The following is a 22136-nucleotide window of genomic DNA, read 5'->3' on the forward strand; positions in this document are numbered from 1 at the left end:
TTGCAGGTAGAACAAAGCCCCAGGCTAGTACAGTGACATCTCCAGGTTGCTGCCTGTCATTACAGTTTCCTTGAACACTCATCCCATGGTGCTGTTGGAGAGCTCGTTCACCAGAGCGGTGCAGATTGTTCCGTTCGTCTTTCAATGCAGAGAGCGTGCTGCTGTCAAACAGGTGTGTGTGGGTTCAGACGGTACATTTCTTAGTGATATTATTCTGCTCACACCACACTCAGCCACTGTTAAACGTCTTAAATAACCCAAAGTTTACATTATCACTTAAAAGATCTAGAACATCCTGACTGTCCTGTTCTTGCTGTTCTGCTTTTCGTCACTTGGGGGCGGTGTTGTTCAACAGTTGTTTGAACTCCACTCAGGCTGAAACCGCAAACTACTGTAAATTTCAAATTGCTGCAGGTGGCCTGTACTTTACCTACCAAATGACTTCAGCATCAGGTGCTTCAGTGCGCCATTTACAGATCTCACTTCTACAAATTGAAGGTGTAATTTTGTTCTTGACTTGAAAACGTGCCTGAGAAGAACTGAGGTTCAACCCCGTCTGGTTTAAAATAGGGTGTGGTATTCACATTGGCCCACGGGAGGCACAGTGGGTGTCTCACGCTGGCAGACAGGTGGTGTTTAAAAATACTTAGTTGTGCTGTTACTCACTCTGAATAATGAATGGCTTTGAATGAAAATCATGGACTTGTTAAACAACAATAAGAGGAAACATAACACATTCACAAGTGTTGTAAAAGTTTTTATTTAATTTTGTTGTAATTTTGACCACGTTTGGCTACACAAATGCATTCCTTCAAATTCAGCAATCTTATTTGATTTCATTAAATGCACAAACAGACAAAACAAAATGGCTTCTACATGACACTGACCTACATGAACAGAGTTTATTGCACTTAGCATCCAGTTCACCTGCCGATCGTCTCTCCTGTTGTTCGTTAATGCATTGGTAGATTCAGGATAAACTATCTGCCAAACACTTATTACAAATTTGAGATCATGGGGGATTTAAATTTCTTGACGTGTGCCGACTTTCAAAGGCAAAACAATTTCAGCTAAAAACGTTGTTCCTCTTAGAACCCATGCATTGATGGTAGAAGAACAAGGCAGAACTATTAAACAGCACCTCTGCTGAGTGCTCTTCTCAATATAAGACATGGAGTTAAGATCATTCTATATTTTTCTCCATCTCACAGTCACGAGGTAATCGGATTCCTTTGGGAAATAAATAAATTTAGGGTTGCGTGTTTCCTCTGACAAAAAAATCCTACGACAGAATATTTTGAATGCTGAAAAGATGTGCACTTCAAAATGGTACAAAAATACAGATACATACACACAAAGTGCCCTCATGTGTACAAAAGTTGAACTCATATTTGGCTGTAAAACACAACAGGCCCTGAATACAATGCTGTGGAAAAGTGTGGACAGTTTTTCTGCACTGAAACACGAACGCTACGCTAACTCACAGGCAAACGTCCCAACCCAGCTCCTGCTGCTACCACCAGAAACCAGCAGCTCGAGCATCTACTGCAACATACAGCGATTGTTTTAAATAAGATCAATCCCAGCCTTCATTTCCTGCTCGCTTCTCCTATTGCAAAACATACACAACTCACATTTAAAACCACCTGGGTGCTAAACAGCACAGGAACATACAGCACATACAATAGCAGTGACACTCAAAAGCTTCCTATTTTCCTTCTCTATGTGCTTCATCAGCCCCCAAACCAAAGCAGCAGAATGACATAAATGCATGTAAATCCCAGTGAAAATAGGAAATTTCACAGTGTAGTACACCACAGTCTCAAATACAGGTTTTGCAGGATGTAAAATTAGCCGAAACGTGACAAATGATGGAGTCTTCCTTAAGAGACCAAAGAGCAACAAGATGAAAACAGTAACTTTACAGATTAGAGTTTGAAGTTTCTTCTTCAGATCTTCTTCCTGCAGCTGACACACACATTTCAGACTCCTACTCAGTGAATCTTTTTCTGCTTTTTAACCACATCGCGGGGAATTAAAACAATGATAGTAGCAGTTATCACTCCCTAATCTTTCACACGTCTGCTGCAGTCAAGTTTAAGGTAAAGTGGAGAGAAAATTCAGTCTGCGTAGGTTATCAACATTCCTTCAGCCGGCGATTACATAATACTAACAAATATATCCTGTGACAAAACGTAATTATCTACGGTCTAATCTGCCTGACTCTGTGTCGTGAGAGTCAGCCAGTGTGTGCCAGTTCAGGACTGCGTTAAAAGCCTTTTTTTGTAAAATGTTCTGACACACTGTGAGCGCCACCCTGCTTCTCCAGTACAAGCTCCGAGAACATGCTCTACCATCCAGCCCCGACTTTAACATACAAACATCGTCATACTCGTGTACTGTCCTTCAGTTTGACAAACCTCTGGGAAGAGAGGAGCTCCACAGAGCCTCACACAGTCACACCAACAAAAACCTTGAGAGGAGGCGTCTTTTCTCCTCAGCCGTCTCTTTCATCTCTGGTCCTAACTGAGGAGGAGGCAGGCTGTCCCTCTGCATCACTGCTGGTGACCTGCAGCAAAGCACCTCATTTTAACGGACTCACCTACAGCAAGGCAATGTTTCCTGAAATTTCAGCAGGTTTTGACGTCATACGCGTTACCTGAGGTGGTGGACGATGTCTCATGACAAGATGTGTACGAAGAGGATGGCCAGGCCGATGTTGAGCAGGATAACCATGCAGATCATGATGGTGTTTGGGCCCTTGAGGAGACGGGAGCATACAGTGTGCGATATGAGGTCAGTCACTTCAGGAAATTACTAATGTTTGACCAACAACAGCGAGGCTGTCATGCCCTGTGAATGTGCTACTGTCAAGCTACACATGAAGCCTTAGCCAGGAGATGCTGCGTTTAGCTTAGCATAAAGGCTGGGAGCAGGTGGAAACCGCTAACCAGGCTCTGTCAAAGAACTTTGTCTCTCAGCACCTCTGAAGTTCACTACTTAACACGTTATTTCACCTCTGAGAGTTTCAGAGGTGCTGAGAGGCAGATTGAGTCATATTTGGGCAGAGTCTGGCTGTAATTAGCTGCTATGCTAAGCTAACATCTCCTGGCTGTAGTGTCATATTTAACAGACAAACATGAGAAAGGTGCTTTAAAGTTTAAAGTATAGACTTTATACGTACTTAAACTCATATTTTTTGGTAAAACAAAGCCAGAAATTAAAGGTCTGTCTGCTAGTAGCACTTTGCACTTTGCAGAGCTTTGCTGTGAGCTAAACACTAATGTCAGCAGGCTAACATGCTCACCACGACAATGCAAAGATGCTAATGTTTAGCAGATGATGTTTCCCATGTTCACCCTCTTAGATTAGCTTGTTAGCATGCTAACTGATCAGCACACTGCAGCTGTGTGAGCGGGAATAGAATTAGTTTTGCAGGTATTTGGTCAGCAAGTGTTGGACAAATAGAGATGATGTCCTGATGGTGGCGCTCGAGAAAAAAGTAAATTAATACAGTTAATCTTGAGGGGAATATGAATGTCTGGACCGAATTCCATGCCAATCTTTTCAATAGCTGTCAAGATATTTCGGTCAAAACTGCCAATGTCAATTTCATGGTGGTGCTAGAGGAACCACTGTCTGTATGAAACGTCGTGGTGACCTGTCTGTCAGTTGTTTACAGACTGACATTGCTGAGCCTATAGCCACACTGCTAACATACCTAAAAATAATCTGATGTGAGTCAGTGTGTATATTTACTGTCTTACCTCCAGTTCCAAAGACTCTGCAGTCATCTCATTGCTCGACACCATGGCCTTCAGTCTGGCCTCTGCTTTGGGATCCACCTTTGTGGCTGGTTTGGCAACAACGGCTTTGGCTTCCACTTGCTTTGGTACTGTTTTAGGTTCAAGATTGGGTGCAGGTTTTGGGAACGGAGCTGGGCTGGGTTGTCGTTTTGGCAATGGCTTTGTCTCTGCTTTGCTGGATGGCCTGCTCACCTCCCTGGACTCCACTTTGTTCTCAGAGGTGGACGGCGCTCGATCATGGACTGATGGAGCTCTTTCCGCTTTGACCTCGGTGGGTTTAGGCTCGGGGGTGACAGCTTTGGTGGACACTTTGGAGGCGGGGCGCGGTGCTTCTTCTTCATCTGGAGCGATGAGGCTGTTCCTTACAGGGGCGGCGGCGGCAGGAGTGACGTCTGGAGCTTTTGCCTCAGAGTCAAACTTCTGCAGGGGCTTGATCTCCAGGTCAGAGCCCTGGTCATTCTTGTTGCTCTGACGGCTGGGGGTGCGGGAGGGGCCACGACTGCCGGCGGCCCCTCCACCCTCAGGTGCAGCCGTGGTGGGAGCAGAAGCGGAGGTTGAAGGGGTGACGGGGCGGCTGTTGGGCTTGCTATTGGGCTTACTGTTGGGTTTATTGATGCCCTTACTGCCACCACCTTTACTGGCTTTGTCTTCATTCCAGCTTCCTGGACTGAGGAGTTTGGGATCTTCCTTGCTGATGATGCCTGGGCTGGGGGAGGGGGTGCGGCCTGGGGACGAGCCAGGCATGAGGCTGTCCAGTTCATTCATGAGCGGGCTTTCGGGTGGCGTGGGCAGGGGCTCCTCCTCAGCCAGCAGCGGCTCGTGCATGACAATGTCTGTGTTCTCACTGCCCTCCATGGCCTCGTGTAACACTCTCTTCTTAAGATACTCAGGACCTGTGTGAGAAAGATGCAACCAGTTTAATAGTGTTTGGCTCATCACACACACACACACACACACACACACAATACATTGAGAGCAAAGATAAAAACTCTTCTCTGGAGACTATGTGACCTGACAACATTTGACAAATATGAGTCAGCCATTTTTTGTTTATATATTAGTGTCATTACCGTAAAAAATCAATATCTGATGTTAACATTGTTATCACAAAGCTCTCCTTTCTCTCTCCCTGCCTCATTTTAGAAGATTCATTTTAATCTTCCAACCAGACTAATTTCCTTTGACTGAAATATCAGGAAGCAGCTTCAGGAAGAGGGGCTTTAAATCTTTGAAGGCAACTTTATAATTCTGCCATTCTCTCCCTGAACTACACTCATTTCCTGTGACCACGGGAAGCAGCTACTGAGTCCGGCGCAACCCTTATTAATAACCCTTCAATGCACATCTTTATTCACAAGTCGGCTGTTTGCTCACGTTTCAGAGAGGAAAAAGTGTGAAAAGACGCCAAAGAAAAACACAAGATGACAACCAATAATGCATTAAGGTCCCTCTCTATATTTTCTGGTTTTTTTAATTCAGATTTACTTCCCCAGCTGGTCTTTGGCTGTCAGCCCAAAGGCTATTTCTTTCTACTGAAGGTGTAAATCTTTAAAAATGTCTCAAAAACATATGCTACATTTTAAAAAAGGCTAAACAAGTTTTTAAGACTTATAAAATAATTTCCAAAAAGAGCTGGCAACCATAGTTCTCATACAGGAGTATTTGTTAGGGACTATTTTCATAGCAGGACTCAGCCAGGCCTCGTCCATTTGTAGTATTACTTGGAGACAATTCGAGCCGCCCCTCAGAAAGCTGGATGACTTTCTGTTTCTGTCTGCGTCCTTTAAACTCTCTGCTGCAAGCAAGAACAAAAAAAAAACAAACAAAAAAAAGCAAGCGGCTCCGAGGTGTGTGTCGCCAGACTCGCTATGAAACTGATATGAGCCCTTCGACCCAATAAGATGTTCCTTTTTTAGACATTCAAATGCGGCTACCCTTGTGTGGAGCCTCGGCCAAGGATCTGCTCGCACAGGGACACGTTATAAACTAGATGAGTGGTGAGCTGTTATCTGTTTAGATTTGCTGTCTCCCTCAGTGTTGATGGGAGCGCTATTAGTCCTGACAAGCACGAGGACAGAAAGAGGTGAGATGGTGAATATGAGCCTCCTCCTGTACGAGAAAAACCATTTACGACATCCAGGTTCAGGTGAAAATATCATGCAGCTGTTCCCACACTGCTCATAGGTAACATCACTGACCTGGCTGGTAGAAGGAAGGGGAGAGCTCTTTGGCCACCAGTCTGGCGATGCTGGACTCACTGTTGGAGGCCTGAGCGGCCTGTTCAGCTGCCTCTGACTTGGCCTTTGAATGGGTCGTCCTGCAGGGGACAGACAACGTAATTCAAAGTTTAAAAGAGGAGTTTGGCATTCTGGGAAATATGCATATTTGCCTTCTTGCCAAGAGTAAGATGAGAAGATTGGCACCAGTTTTGTCTCCACCTCTTTGTTAGACAAGAAGCAGCTTTAGCTTAGCTTAGCTTAGCATAATGACCAGAAATGAAGGGAAACAGCTAGCTTGGCTCTGTCCACAGGTGAAAATCAGCACCTTTAACCTTCACATACGTTACATTTTGCTTGATTCATACAGATCGACCAAGAAATAGTTCCAGCACATAACTTCTCCACAGCTTGTGGTTTTTAAACTTTGGATTTTGTTTCCCGTCTTTATGCTAAGCTAAGCTAACCAGCCGCTGGCTGTGTCTTAGACTCTTATACTGTATTTTCGGCACAGACATGAGAGTCGCATCAGTCTTTTCAACTCTTGGACAGAATGGGAATGAACATATTTTAAATAAATAGATAAATAAGAGAGAGCCGCGTTTACCAAACTGTGTAGACTCTTTGAACCCTCGTACATGTATGGACAGTTTGTTAGCGCAATTCTTCCAAACATGATCAAAACAACAACAAGTTGTCACATTATGCTGAAATGATTGGTCGACCTGAATATTAACCCGTAGAGATGATGGCTTTAAGACCGACCAAAAATACCACAGCACAGGGTTTGTTTATAGTATTCAATCATGGAGAAGCGACGGCTGGGGTGGATGGCTGATGGTCATACGGCTCATTAGTATTATTAGCTATCGAGACAGGACGTGTCCTTTTCTGCTGTTGGGCAGTGACAGAAATAAATTATGCTTTTATAGCAAGACAATGAGTTATTGCTGGCAAGTCACCGAGTCACCATCATCACACATATTTCAATGTGAGCAGCGGCTGGAGAGACAGAGAGGACAGTTTGGAGCAACACTTTAACACGATGCAACACTTTCTCTGTTCCGTTCCCCTTTAAGTCACTGAAGAACAGGAAACTGAATAAATCTGGGCACATAAGTATCGCTAATCCACATAAAATACACCATAAAAAGTAACACACTTTCACACTTTTGTTATTATTATTATTATTATTATTATTATTATTATTATTATGTTCCTGTTTTCTCCAAATTTAACACAACAAAGTGTCTCTAGCTGCTCACTGAGCCACAGTGTGCTTTGAGCTAACATGCTAACATCATGCTAACACTGTGACAATGCTAACGTGCTGATGTAGCAGACAGAGCGTTCACCGTGTTCACCAGTTCGACGTGTTAAAACTATTGCTAACGTTTGTCAGTTAGCACCAAACGCAGTGTGTGTTGCAGTGTGTGTTGCAGGTTTTTAGTCGTGAATATATTATTGGACGAATTAGAAATCTGACCTGATGGTGGTGCTAGATGGAACTGTAAGGCATCAACAAATTCATTACAGGCCATCCTTTGGGGAACATGAACATGTGTACAAAATGATGACTACTCATAGCTGCAGTTCAGGCTTTATCTCCTGCAGGCCAAGAATGTCTTTATGAGGTTTCATGTCCAACCATCCAATAGCTGATGGGAAAGTTCACTTTGGGCCAAAGTGGCGGACGACTGGACACTCGACCAACGTTAACATCAACAGCACCACGCTGCTAGCATGGCTGAAAACCCACAACCTGAGCGCTGGTCATTCAAGGCTGCCGCTGTGAACGGGGAGAATTACTGATTGTGATTACTCTGTGGATACTTGACATGCTGTAACTTTACACTGAGCTGAAAATAACTCGCCGCTCCACTTTAAGACTCAGCGGGGAAGGTGCTTCCCCCTGGAACAATTAAAGACTCCTGAGGTTCCCTGTTTGAGACGGATGAGCGCCACCTGTCCGCACACCGTCAGCACCTCCTCTTCCAGGAAACCCTCCACCCTGTCCTCTCAAATCTCACACACTTAGAATCACACTGAAATCATTCATTAAAGGTGGAGTTATAGTAGCAACAGCTGCTGTTCAGCAACAAGCTTTCTGGTACGACTTCCAAGGCAATTTAAAGCGAAGTCACTATCACCACACACACACACACACACACACACACACACAAATGAAACACACTTAGAAATACATTGTTTAATTTGCCAGCTACACGTTGTGTGTAGTTCTGAATTTGTAAACATTAAAAGTTGCATAAAGGATAAGAAAACACCAAAATGACCATCCAGCCTGAAGCTCACTGGTTCATACCTGAAGACATAAATCTCTAAAAACAGATCACAAGTACATGGTTTCATTTTCATAAATAAGGTTCAGTCATTCCCTAAAACAGCCGGGCGCTGTAGTTTTTCGAAAACGTTCATCAAACGGGAGGAAATAGAGAATCTATCAGGGACTATCTTCAGTCATGGATTAATCCACCTGGTGTGTGAGGGACTAAGTCAAAATAAAAATGTGTCACCCAGTGCAACAGTGTGGCCCACTGATGTGTTTTTACCAGTTTTATGGCACAAAGGAAGAAGACGGGAGGCGGAATATGAGCAACATGGTGGCAGAGCAGCAGCGTTCAGGCAGGTCATCTGCATTTTGGCTTAAAACGTGGAAAATAAAGTTGAAGTGTAAAAATCCGCCTCAGGTTGCAAATAAAACTTCTGTTCTGTCAGTGCTCATGAGACTGATGGCTGAAAAATGCAGCTCACACGCCGAGTGTGCATGTGTGTGTTTCAGAGTTAACAAGATGGCAGCCGGTCAGTTCAGCTGGGTTAGCTGCCAGTTGGTGGGTGGAGGTGAAAGGATGGTGACAAATAGCTTCTTCCTGCAAACTGACTCCATCTTTCATAGCATGCTCGTCCACAGTGGATCTGTCAGTGCTGTGATCTGAGTGTTGATCACTCAGCAGGAACTGAGAGAAGAAGTTAAACACAATTTTTATATGAGCTTTTCCATTTTTTGCTACTTCACACTTGTACTTCACTACATTTCAGAGGCACATGTACTTTTACTTCATTACTTCTATCTGACAGCTGCAGTCATTTTCCAAAATGTGATTCAATGTTGATTAAACTACCCCAAAGTATGCAAAGTACTTAAATGAGCTCCAACATACTGCTCACACAGTATAGCATCAATAATATTAACCCATTAATACAATCTCCATAAATACGCATAAGACTCTGTAGTGGCCATCCAGCAGAGTGAGTACTTCTACTTCTGATACTTCAAGTATATTTTGTCTTGAGTAAAATTTCAATTAACGGGTATTTTTCACTGTGGCATCAATACTTTTACTTAAGCGCATGTTCTGGGTACTTCTTCCACCACTGGTATTCAGCACAATACACAGTGGTGAAAGAAGAACGGAGATCTTCAACATTGGTGTGGTGGTTTGGGAAATTCTGGTATTTTCTTGTGTAGAGGTGAGGAGAGGGGTTTTGGTTCCTGTGTGTCCTTTTTTGGCAGAGGCTGGATGAGGTTCTCCAGGTGGTTTGGGAGCTGACTCCAACACAGCTGGGACTCATCACAATCAAGCACAGCATAAAGACCGGACTGCAGAGGACTCGCTGCCAGATTGTTTCCGCTGTTGTCCGTTTATTGGTGCTGCCTGCGAGCAGAGGTTTATATTGAGTCTTTGTTTCTCTTGTGTTGATTACCAGTGTTTGATCTCTCCACCGCCACGTGCCTTCAACACTGTACTCACACCACCTGAGCTCAGTGCCTCCTTCCTCACCTGCTATTCCCAGGACTTCCCAGTCAGTCACGAGTTTCCTGCATACCTGGAGTCTCTGCTCTACCTCTGTGCACGGCCATTGATCATCTGTCCTCGAGCCTCGACCCCCAGGCTTTTTGGACTTTAATCCACATCTCCCTTCTCCCCTTTTCCTTCATTACCCACTCCATAAATTCCTATTTCACCCTTGCTCCCTGTCTGCGTGTCTGCGCTTAGGTCCAAATCCTGCCCTAACACAACATTGGGTATTAGATTCTAAAAGTACTCTATCATAAGTAAAGGTCTTGCATTCATAATTTTACTTATGTAGAAATACAAAAGTATTACCAGCAGTATGGAGTGATGACTGAGGGAGATTATATACTGATGGGCCTTTTGTTCCTTGGAAAAGTTCACCTTTGAACTGACTCATCTTATTTTCGTTCCAGTCTTTTCATCTTTTCAACGTGACAATTAAAGGATCAAGTATAAAACTAAAGCTGTCAAATAACTGTAGTGGAGTAAAAACTTTCTCTTAAGGGCACAATGAGACCAAACGACTGGGAACCAGCAACTCAACATATACAAATACGTTTTTCAGTGTTTTATAAACTTAGGATGTAGACTGTGGGTAAAAGCCTCCCACTGACTGCCTGAAACAGGCGAGTCTGAGCAACCTGCACCCTGATCTATGCTGAAAATGCCAAATTACCAGGTCGATAACTGTACAAATGTAAACAAACTAGCAGCTCTTGCCACCCAAAAGTCCTCCTCCGACACTATTTTGCACTGCACTGCTGCTACATGCTGAGCCCAGCCCTGCTAAGGCGATTGTGGTTGGTTTAAAGAACCAGAACAATAATGTGGTGCAGCCAGATGGTCTGGCTATGTGTGACTAGCTGTCAGATTAACAAATGGAGTAAAAACCGCTAAGTTTCCTTCTGGAATGTACCCAAGTAAAGTACAAGTACTTCAAACTGTACTTAAGTGCAGCACATGCAGCTACAGCAGAATTAAACTGAACACTAAAAGAAAGAAGCTGAAAGACGGCCTGCTGCAGCAGAGTGACTTCAGTAGCTGCTACACCACCTTTCACACCCTACAGTGTGTGTTGTTGTCAATGCCTCGCCAATGGCTCCACAAGCACAACTCTCAGTACCTTAAATATGCAGAAACCTCAGATTTCTCAGACTCGTGTGTCCTTGAGTGTGCAGCAACAGCTCACCCCTGCACTGCACTGCAAAGGAAAAACAGGTTTAACCCTAAAATAACCAGTCAAGTTATCCAAATGTAGTAGATGCTGCAATTAAAGTTCTCTTCAGTTAAGCAGATCCTAAGTTTTATGTTATTTATGATTAAAGGGTGAAACATGGTGGAATAAGTACTCAGCTCTTAAAGTCTTCCTTAAGTAGCAGTACAAAAGCATTAGCATTAAACACACTTGAAATATAAGAAGTAAAAGTACTCATCAGGCACAATGGCTCATTTCAGAGTAAAGTATATTTATCACATTTTTGAATGAGTGTTAATGCATTTTTCATAATGATTCAGAATTTATTAGTTGATTTTATTTTGATCTGAATCTGCAAAGTTACAAGTAGCTACAGCTGTCAAATAAATATAGTGGAGTAAAAAGTATATTTCCCTCTGAAATGTAGTTGAGTTGAAGTATCAAGTAGCAGAAAACAGAACTACTCGAGTAAAGTGCAAGTACCTCAAAACTGCACTTAAGTACAGTACTAGAGGAAACGTACTTAGTTATTTTCCACCACTGCAGACTGAGGACGGAGACACCGTGAGCTGATTGTTAAGTCCCCTCTTATTCCAGTCAACACTGTGGCCCTGTAACTTGTATAACTGTGTTGGTCCTGCAGTGTTTCTCTGCAACCAAACATGACATTTGACACTGTGACCTAAATACCCCTTATGCTTTTAGGGCCGCCTTGAGGAGACGCTCGTTACACTCTGAGGAGTGATGAGACGTCAGCTGCAGGAAGAGACTCAGCTGGGAAGAAGGTGCCTTCGACACCCAAAGATGTGAGATCACAGAACGATCTGCGCCTGAAATCTGAATTTAGAGCCGTTCCTCAAACACGCCCCGCTGCTCGGCTGCTCGGCTGCTTTGCAACCGTTTGTTTTCTGTCACGCCGCAGTTGCCCCGAAGGCTGACGATAGCAAGAGACATTCTGGCATCTGCCATTGGATCTTTGTGGAGGGTCCTATTCAACTGTGTTGAAAGTGTGTGAGACAGACAGAGGGTGTGTGAAAGAGTGATTTAGCTTCTATAAAAAGACGACTAAATGTTTCAGAGTATAATTAAATCACTTTTCCACAATACTCATACATTAACATTGCTAAGAGGTCACATAAGGAGTAGCCTCAGAGATCTCATCAATTTCTCTTGTTACCCATCAGTTATTTTTTCCTCTGCGACATTGTTTCTCAGTAACGCATAAAACCACGCTGCAAACAGTCCTGAGCCGAGGTCAGAACTGAACCGTGTTTACAAATGTTAGGCCCCCACCTGATCGCTCACCAACACAAAATGCTCGTATCAGCAGTACAGTATGTAATCCAAGCTGCACAACTAAAGCTAGGTGTGGTACATATATACGCTAACCCTTTATACCCAGGCACTTGCTTATGAGCTGTGTCATATTTATATCCGAGGAACCATTTGACACCACTGCTGACGCAAGATGGACCGAGATCTGTGATCTCTAACTGTTGCCGGCGAGCAGCGGAGCTAAAGAACACAGTGGGCGACAGAAACGGTCTAAATCAGCAAGCAGACTGCTGCTCTCAAGCAGAGATGTGTACCATTTGGAGTAGCATTTAATTTACTAGAACAGCATGAATGTGAGTGAAGCAATATGCTGAAAGAAGTGTGCAGACAGAACTAAAGAGCCACTGCGATTCAGTGTGAGGAAACCGTCTGTGACGAGGCACGAAAGATGGGGTTTGGAGGCAGGGGGAGGGGGATAATCAGCTGTTGCATTCCCCTGTGATTGTGATACAGCAAGAGTGTGCCTGCCCTTATTTAGTCAGGGCTCCTCTGTGACCACAGGGCCCCTGTGTGTGCGTCATTTACACCCCGTCCTGCCACACAGGTCCTCCTTCAGCCAGCCCACGCACCAGAACAATGTCCACAGAGTGTCTGAATGCCAGCGAACGCTTAGCTAACCGGACCTGAAGAGGGCAGGTCTGGCATCGCATGCGGCGCACAGGTTGGACATGTATTTTTAACAGTCGACTTCATTGCCAAAGGATCACAGAGTGAGGAAACCAGCGCCAGGAACAGACGCGTCATGTCTCCACTGCTTTTATAATAACAGATTTCAATTCAACGTTCAGGACCGGTCAAGAGCGGCTGATACCAACACAACAATGAAAAAAAAAAAAAAAAAAAAGCTCCACTGCAAGTACAAGTCCTTCGTAAAAGTCCAGATGTATCATCAGCAAAGTGTACTGAAAGTATCAATGTAAAAGTACATCAGTATTGTTCATACTGATGTACATTTTACTGTTGGAGCTGGTCCAGGTGGAGCTTTGAACTACTTCATGCGCAGTTTGATAGTTTAGTCCAGCGGTTCCCAACCTACGGCTCGGGCCCCTCCAGAGGGTCACAAGATAAATATGAGGGCTTGTGAGGCGATTAATGTGAGAGGAGAATCAAAGTTCTGATATGAAGATTTGGATTTACTTTTTGGATTTTAGTCTCTTTTAATGAAATCATCTAAAAGGTTGAACTTGTTTTCATGAGGGGCAAAGAGCCAGAAAGATGGGGGACCACTGGTGTAATGTATAAAAATATTAGCATTTAATAAAGTTGAAGTACACAGTGGCATAAAATGGGAATACTCGAGTAAAGTAAAAGTACATGATTAAAGTTGGTTGCGCTCCACCTTGATTGTTTCACATATTCCAGAATCTGGAGAGAATATGTTTCCTATGAGGTCATGTTTGGCCTGTGAAGGCCGCCGAGGCGTTTGTGAAAGCAGTCCTACACACAGTGTTTGTTTCCATTCTCAGCTCTGTCCAGGCGCTGCTTGATGTGCTGTAGGTGAGCTCAAAGCACTGAAACAGTGAACGCCGGCCCATAACTCTCATATACTGCTTATCTTTGAAGTACAATATTTAGATTTCCCTCTGCTGGGACGAGGGTCTGCAGTCCATCAGTGCAAGTCTCACTGCTATAAACACTGAGCTTATTTCAGGACAAAACACCACCGCCTTGTACGGTCACGGACAAAGTGAAGGTAGACGAGCGCTCGGATGAACAGCATAACGTGTAAGAAAGACACGATTCCCCACAGCTTGATCGAATGTGTTCATATGAATTGATTTCTGATTGCACTGTGATCAGAAAGATGTTTCTTTTTCTAACAGGCGATTATTCACAATCAGCTCTTCAACACGTCAAACTGATAAATGCTTGTGGAAGCAGTCTGTCACGAAGTTAAAGGAACAGTTTGACATTTTTTGGAATTACTATATCTGACTATGAGGCTACAGCCAGCAGCTGATTAGCTTAGCTTAGTTAAAAAACTAATCCGCACCTCTTATCTTAGCATTTGTTCAACCCATGTAACACTGATATAACATGTTAAATGCCGATTGGCTGTTGGGCTGTTTGTGCTATGCTAAGCTAATTGACTGCTGATGGTTGCTTCATATATAGCATACAGACACAAAAGTGGTATAAATCGTCTGATCTACGCTCATCTCCACTGACACTCTTTATGCTAAGCTAAGCTAACCGTCTACTAGCCTCACATTTTACAGACAGATCTGAGCGTGATCTTCTCATCAAACTCTTGGAGACAAGAAACAGTTCCTTTAACATCGAGTTTAATGCAAAAATAAACCAGTTTCATCAGGCGAAGACACACATGACTGAATGAAACTGTCTCATGAATCGAGATGCCAAACGTTTTCATGCTGCGTTCCTGCTGTCAGCATCGTCCTCTGAGCTTTAACATGAATGCAAAAAGTTTCCCCATAAATGGAGTCAAATTAAGCCTGAAATGTGATTGCAAAGACTAACATTTATCTAGTAAACTTCAAAAAACTTTGGTCCCATTTTTTTTATTTATACAAACAAATAAACTTAATAGGAAAATAAATATTGCCACATGTTTGTTGAATTTATTTCTACTTTTTTTCCGTTTATCGGTTCGTGTTATTTGTATTAGCTGCTCTTTTGAGCCCAGAGTGCTTCCGTTCTTAAGTGATTTACTGTCAGACTTTCTTAAGTGTTGTATTACAGTCTTCATGTGCTGGAAAGTAAATGAATCCTCTCTCTGCTACAAGCTGGCCTCACCATCGACGAGTGAACCTGCTGCAAAAAGCCTTTCCCACCATCTCTGCAGCCACTAAGAAAACTGGTGAAGATGAAATCAGCTTTCCTCACAGTCACAGCCGACACTTGGGACAGTGCTGCTTCACAAGTTAGTCCATTCCAACTTGTACTATATTCATTATGAAAAGCAGGATAAGCTGGAACATGAACGGCCATTTCAGCCGCCGCACTCATTATTTCTTATCTGTAATGCAGCATTAAATAAACAGATTGACTCTTTGGTTGCGTTTTCTATTAAGGGAATTACTGTGACCAGCAGCCAGAGTCATGAAGGTGGCGAGTGAAGTGTCTCTTTTTATTGCTGTTGTCTCATATGAACTCATTTGCATCACTCACAGCCCTTTGAGGAAACTTAGCTGCAGTTTGTGCCTCTGGTGTTTTGCCATAAGCTTCAATTTAACTGAAAAAATAAATACTCCGTGAACTCTGTCTCACTGTTGGCTACCATCTGTGTTTGGATTAGAAAAAAAGTGGCTAAACTCGAGAAACAGGTTAAAAATCTGTTGTGTTGTGGACGGAATATTGTCTTCATCCAGATGGTTAAAAGAAAAATAATGTGGAAATGCTCAGTGTTCAGCGCTGCTAAACGACCTTTGGGGTTTTTCAAAGATCACCAGCTAAATATTTTTTAGGAAAACAGACACTCAGCGCCGGATGAACCCCTGAAAGGTCAAGGTGGGTTTTTTCATTTTTCTGTTCTCTCACAGTATTTTGCATTTCCTTCCACTCTGTTTTGCATGCCCTCTGACCCACAGAGAACAGATCAGCTGTACTAGTATTCTGCAGCAGTAGTAGACGGCTGCTGGTTGTCTTCACAGCGCTCCCTCAGCTGTGGCATTTCTGTACCATTGCAGCTTCACAGACAACGAGCTGAGCCAGTTAACCTAAAACCTACCAAGGCTGATTGAGACGGACTGTAGCTGTGATTATGATTACAGCCGCGGGGTGACCGAGCTGCGATCAATGTCATTGTGGCTGCAGTCATAGCTGCACTTTGGTATGTTTGTGGCTGTGACACATTAGTTTATAATGGGTGTAACACTGATTGCATGCAGGTGTGTGCACTGAAAGACTGAGCGTTGTAATGATGCTGAACCTATGTGGTGTATTCACGCCTGTCATATCTGATAGAAGCTAACAGGAGCGGTAAAGAGTATCACAATACAGCTGCTGCAGCTGTGCTCGCAGCCAGCGGATGTAAACTGTCGCAGCTCTGCTTTTCAAAGGAGGAACGAGGAATAAATGCATCATGTGAAGTGTCACATCATGCCTCCATTCTGGAGTATCTGGACAGCGTTTCCCTGAACTGGTAGTGAATTATAACTGGACTGAACCAACAAGCTAGCTGTTCCTATGGCTCAGATGAATGCATCAAACATCACAGGAGAAAAAAGAAGAAGAACAAAAATTCTGATTGTGACCCTTCAGAGACTCCGTAGTGTTGTGACTCAAATATGAAAGTAATGCATGAGGGATAGAAACTACCTTGAAAACAGTCCTCAGATGAAACTGTCTTCATAAATATTTCCCTGAAAAAGAAGAATCATGTCTCCGCTCATCTGATCTTACCTGGAAGCAGCGATCTCCGCCTTCTGCTTGGCAATGGCGGCAGCCCTTTGAGCGCCCTCCACCGCCCGCTCCACCTTGTGCTTGATCTTGGTTCCCTTCAGTTGGATCACCCTCTTCTTCATGGCCTTCACCAGCATGTTGTTCATGTACTTGCCCTCCTCCTTCCCTCCCTCGGCAAAGGTGGTGCAGCCGTAGCCGTGCCTCTGGTTGTTCAGCCACTCGCCCTCGTACTTCAGCCCACTGGACCTTTCGCTTATTCCATATCCTGAGCGTTTGTCATTCTTCCACTCGCCCATGTAGACCTCTGTTGTGGTGGCGTCGATGTCGGCCTCCACGGGGGGGAAGTCCTCGGCTCCGGCCAGGCTCTCGTCCCCGATGCTGATGGTGGAGTTGGTGTCGCTGGCGTTGGAGCTGAGAGCCGATTCTGTTCTCAGGAAGCTGATCTTGCTCTTCTGGCTGGACAGCGAGGTGCTCGAGTCGGACTTCTTCAGCTTACCCAGCAGGGAGCCCCTGCGAAATAGGCCCTTCTTCTTGGGTTTCACGGCTTCTGGGTCCACCTGGAGAGTGAGGGCGAAGCCTCCACGGGACGGTCCCAGCTGGGTAGGGGTGGCGATGGGTGTCTCCTCACCCGAGGCGTTGGTGGTGGTGATGATGGGGATGTCTTGCTGCAATACGGTGCCGTTGCTGTGCTCGCTGCGCAGGGAGGTCAGGGAGGTACGAAGAGGGGAGCGGACGACTGCTGCCATGCCATAAGGAACACTCTGACGGACGCCGTAGCCATGCCGCATGCCGCCAGTGAACTGACCCTGGAAGGTACCTGCAAACATCAGAAAACAGAGTAAATCTTTCTAACTGCACCACAGAGCAGACATTAGGGGCTACTTTTTAGCCATGCTAGCAGCAGCTCTACGGTCAGTCTGTCGGAGGCTGGGTCCACCACTATGGACCAGACTGAAATATCTCAACAACTACTGAATGAATGACATTTGGTACAAACATTCACTGTGTCCAGAGGGAGGATGAATCTTCATGACTTTGTCGTTCTTCTGACTTTTCCTCTGGTGACATCAGTAGGTCGAGGTTTTTACCTCAACATCTGCTGGGTGGATTGGCCAAAACCACAGGAGACATTTGTGGTTTCTAGATAGCAAATGTGACTGTATTTGGTGATTCTCTGACTTTTCATACTGGTCGCACTATCTGTTTAGCGTTGCCAGGTTAGCCTTGCCATTGTGAGCATATTAGCTCGCTGATGTTAGCATTTAGCTAACCGCAGAATTGATAGCATGGCTGTAGACCTTTAGACATGCAGCTATGGAGCAAAAATAGCTCAGTCCATAAAAAACTATCCGCATTTTTATTTCTGCCAGAATGCCACGGGAATCTTCAGTGTGCAAAGTCTCGCTCATTAATGCCCCCGCTGACGGGTCATCTTGAGGTCTGGTCTCATGCTAAAACTGACATGGGTGTAGATGATAGTGACAGCAAGGCCTCAGCCCGTGAGGCCAGGAGGGCACGGGGCTTGTGGGCTATTATTACATCCTGACATCTGGTGCTATCACATCCCCCACTGCCACTTCCACCAGACAGGGCTTAAAGCTGATGAGTCAGCTGTTAAGGAGGGGAACCACTGAATATTGTACACGCACAGATCACAGCAATCGATTGTCATCTAAACTAATCTGGCCTGTCAACTACAAACTTTACTTGAGTATTTTCATTTTATGCTTCTGCATACTTTTACTTCGCTATAATTATCTAACAGCTGCAGTCACTACTAGTATTTATATATATTTAAATACAGAACAGTGTGTACATAGATAGAACTTTACTAACGCCAGCTTCATCATGAAGGTGCTGCTTATGGTGCATCAATAATGTGAGACAGTAGTAATAGAACACAGAGAAGGACAGTTTTTCTGCATAATGAGTACTTTTACTCTTCATACTTTAAGTACATGTTGCTAGCACTTTTAGTTTTTCCTTGTAACTGAGTATTTTCTCGTCAGTACCTCCTTTCACTTCAGTAAAGGATCTGAATACTCCTTTCAGCACTGTTGATGATGGTGTAGCTTAACAGAATGGAAAGAGTCCTGCGGGGCTTTGAGCACCTCTTGACTGACAGCAGCAGGGTGGTATTTTCTTCTGGTTACACACAGACATCATAAACGCCCATAAGGATCGTCAGGCTGCTGTTTCTCCCTCACTGATTTGTCTCCACGTCGCCTGCGATGAACTTGGTGAAATGAACCATGTGACCACACTTGAGGGGTTTTGGTCCTGCTGTTGCACGATTGAGCGACTGTCCTCTCATAAAATGGCCACACTGCAGAGTAATCCAGCGGTGGAGAGTAACTTTTTACTCAATCACGGTATTTAAGTATACGTCTGAGGTCTGTCTTATTGCACTACATTTATCTGACATGTATAGTTATTATTTATTTTTCAGGTTTACATTTTTGACACATATAAATGATCAACAAATGAAACGTACACATAGATACAGTATAAATAAACTACCCAGCAGCCCTCAGCAGTTAAAATTAGCTTCATCTGAACCAGCTGCAACATTAAATACTGCATATATGCTCCAACATCAGTAATAATATTCCAGTTTAGTAATGTACACAATACTACAACACTGGAAAGTGGCCATTGTGCAAATTTGTACTTTGTATATGTAGCTGATAATACTTCTGTACTTTAACAAAGGTGAGATACTTAATGCACAACTTTTACTACTGACATACTTTACTTATAAAAGATTTTGAATGCATGACTTCTACTTGTAACAGAGTATTTTCACACAGTGGTATTACTACTTTTACTTCAGTAAAGGATCTGAGTACATCCTCTATCGCTGGTGTAATCACAGGAACTTAATGCAGTGATCCAGTGGTGGAACAAAGTAGATTTACAGTTAATCAAATACTTTTGTTAAAGAACATATTTAAGGTATTTGTACTTCATTTGGGTATTTCATTTCTCTGCTACTTTATGCACCCAGTGCTACATTTCGGACGGGCCTAACTCTGTCAGGACTCCTAACAGAGTATTTTGAGCCTACTGTGGCGCTGCTACTTTTACTTCAGTAAAACTCAGAGTACTTCTGGCACCTCTGCTTTTTTGCAGTACAACATAATCTAAATGTGCACATCTCACCTCCGTCAGCGTATGTTTCTGTTCCGTACCCATCCTGAAGCCCATTATTCCACGTTCCTTCATACTTGGCTCCGCTGCCAGCGCTGATCCGGATCCCGTATCTGCCTTTGAAGCCATGAGTCCATTCCCCTTTGTAAATCCAGTGTCCTTTGGTTTCCACTCCCAGACCGTGGCGCTTCCCCTGCGACCAGTACCCCTCGTAGGTGTTCCCGCTGGGCCAGGTGTACACTCCCACCACCTCGAAGCCGTAGTTCCAGGAGCCGGAGAACTCGCCCTGGCCTTTGGGTCCGGTGCAGATGCCGTGGCCGTGGGCTTTTCCTCCCTCCCAGCCTCCGCAATAAGCTCCGCCGTCGTCGAACTCAAAGCGACCCCCACTCATGCCTCCCAGCAGCCCAAAGACGCACCGATCGGAAAGTGAAGCTGTGTCAGTCTGTTACCTGGCTAAAGATAAAACCTCCGTCAGTCTGACTTCACCTTCACCTGACATCAAAACTGATTGGAGATATCCTTGGTGCTGAACTTGAGGGGGTTTCTTCTTCTGGACTTGGTTTGGGGACTTCTGAGCGTGTCCATGAAGCTCCGGGGCGCACTTCACACTTCGCAGGAACTTTTTACAAGATGTTTATCCTCTTTTAATCCAGTGTCTTCCTCTTGAATTCCCTCCAGAATAAATTATGGCGAGTTACAAATTTGGACGAATGGTTTTTAAATCGAATACTTGTCAAGCCAGGGATCGTACATGGCTTTTTCCAGGTGGCCACAGATAAAAGCCCCTGTCCCCCTGTCCCTGCCACCCAGCTATCTCCTGACGCTCGCTGCTGCTGGAAATATTTTAGCAGACCTAACAAGGCGACCAATCCACACACATACACACACACACACACACACACACACACACACACGCACGCACACACACACACACACACACACTCACACACACCCTTCCAAAAATACAACCCAATCCTTACTCTGCTGCCTGCAAGGAGCCATGCCAGGGTCTTGCCACCTCGGGACTGAAGTGCATGCCATTCAGGACTCTGCTCTCTGCTGGTTTTTCCCTGCACACGTACAGACGTTACACTTAATGCAATTTGAACATCATTATTCTCTCTAATAGGCTATTAAGCTTGATGAAAGAGACACCCCTAAGAAGATAAATCTCTGTAATCCCCCACTGATGCTCCTCTATGGCCTGTGGTCTCATAGATCTCAGGGTATCAGGATAATGTTTCTACAATATTCCAGTAGGAAGCTTGTGTGTCTGTGGCCGAGGTTTTGATACCTTACTATAATATCACTGATCAGTGTATGTTGGGATGTAGGTCTACCTGTGGTTTTACTCTTAGAAGTTTAGTTTGCTGCATTCCTTAAATGTGCATACTTACATTAATTACATCTAATATATACTGACACCTTTTACACTGCAACCAATCTAATTTACAAAGACTTCATGTGGGATATGGCAGCATTGCACTGTAGCTCACTCTCTTCACTCCCTCTGCTGGGAAATGTTGTTAACTGCATCACAGACATCTCAATTCTCTCTGTGAAGTGAGATAAACTGTTTGAATTACTGATGAGCTGCAGTGGAATAAATACTCTAATATTTTACTAGTAAATAGTAAAAGCAGCAGCGTGTTCATGCAAATACACTTAATTATGAGTAAAATGTCTGCTTTCAAAATCCATAAGTACTGTCAGCCAAAGGTGGAGCCAGATGGAAACATTCTGGGCTTTGGGGGAGATTTCTTCCTATTTAACGTTGCTATATGCACCATTTTTCAAGCCATTTTTGAAACAAAATTTGGGCAATCTATATTCCTATTTAAGGTATTTATACCTATATTTTGACTATATATTTTTATATTGAGGCCATTTCCTACATTTATCACTTGAACTTGTGTGTAATATCGCTTTTATCACTGAAATACTTTGATTTGAGTTTACCTGCACTGTAACTAATGCTAGGCTTCACATGGCAGATGTTGGTTGTTGGCCCATAAACTGGTTAGCTAGCTGGCTCGCAGCCTTGCTCACTGACACAACTGACTGAAACACACAAAACAAACCCTCATGACGATGTTACTTCTGGCTCCAGAAGACCAAGACTACAACGGCCGTAATGCCAAACTTGAGGTCCACAAACCGATGGGTCCACTATTTATTTGACAGCCTCTGGTGGCCGTTGCTAAAATCTGTCAGTTACCTCAAGTGATGTCACTTGAGTCAGCGTTGGTTAGGG

The 22136-nt window shown here is 44.0% G+C and overlaps 1 protein-coding gene across 1 annotated transcript; it reads right to left on the reverse strand.

Moving 5' to 3' along the window:
• Window positions 1-744: 744 nt before the first annotated feature.
• On the reverse strand, window positions 745-20860 carry jph2 (junctophilin 2). Its single transcript, XM_076742132.1, has 6 exons — window positions 19895-20860; window positions 16733-17549; window positions 6005-6123; window positions 3768-4699; window positions 2660-2760; window positions 745-2569 (listed from the first exon to the last, which is right to left on the reverse strand). Exons 1-5 carry the CDS (start codon window positions 20271-20273, stop codon window positions 2680-2682), a joined length of 2328 nt encoding a protein of 775 aa, XP_076598247.1. The 5' UTR covers window positions 20274-20860; the 3' UTR covers window positions 745-2569; window positions 2660-2679.
• Window positions 20861-22136: the final 1276 nt, after the last annotated feature.

The sequence above is a fragment of the Chaetodon auriga genome, chromosome 10, assembly GCF_051107435.1.
Source record: "Chaetodon auriga isolate fChaAug3 chromosome 10, fChaAug3.hap1, whole genome shotgun sequence".
NCBI classification, from domain to species: domain Eukaryota; kingdom Metazoa; phylum Chordata; class Actinopteri; order Chaetodontiformes; family Chaetodontidae; genus Chaetodon; species Chaetodon auriga.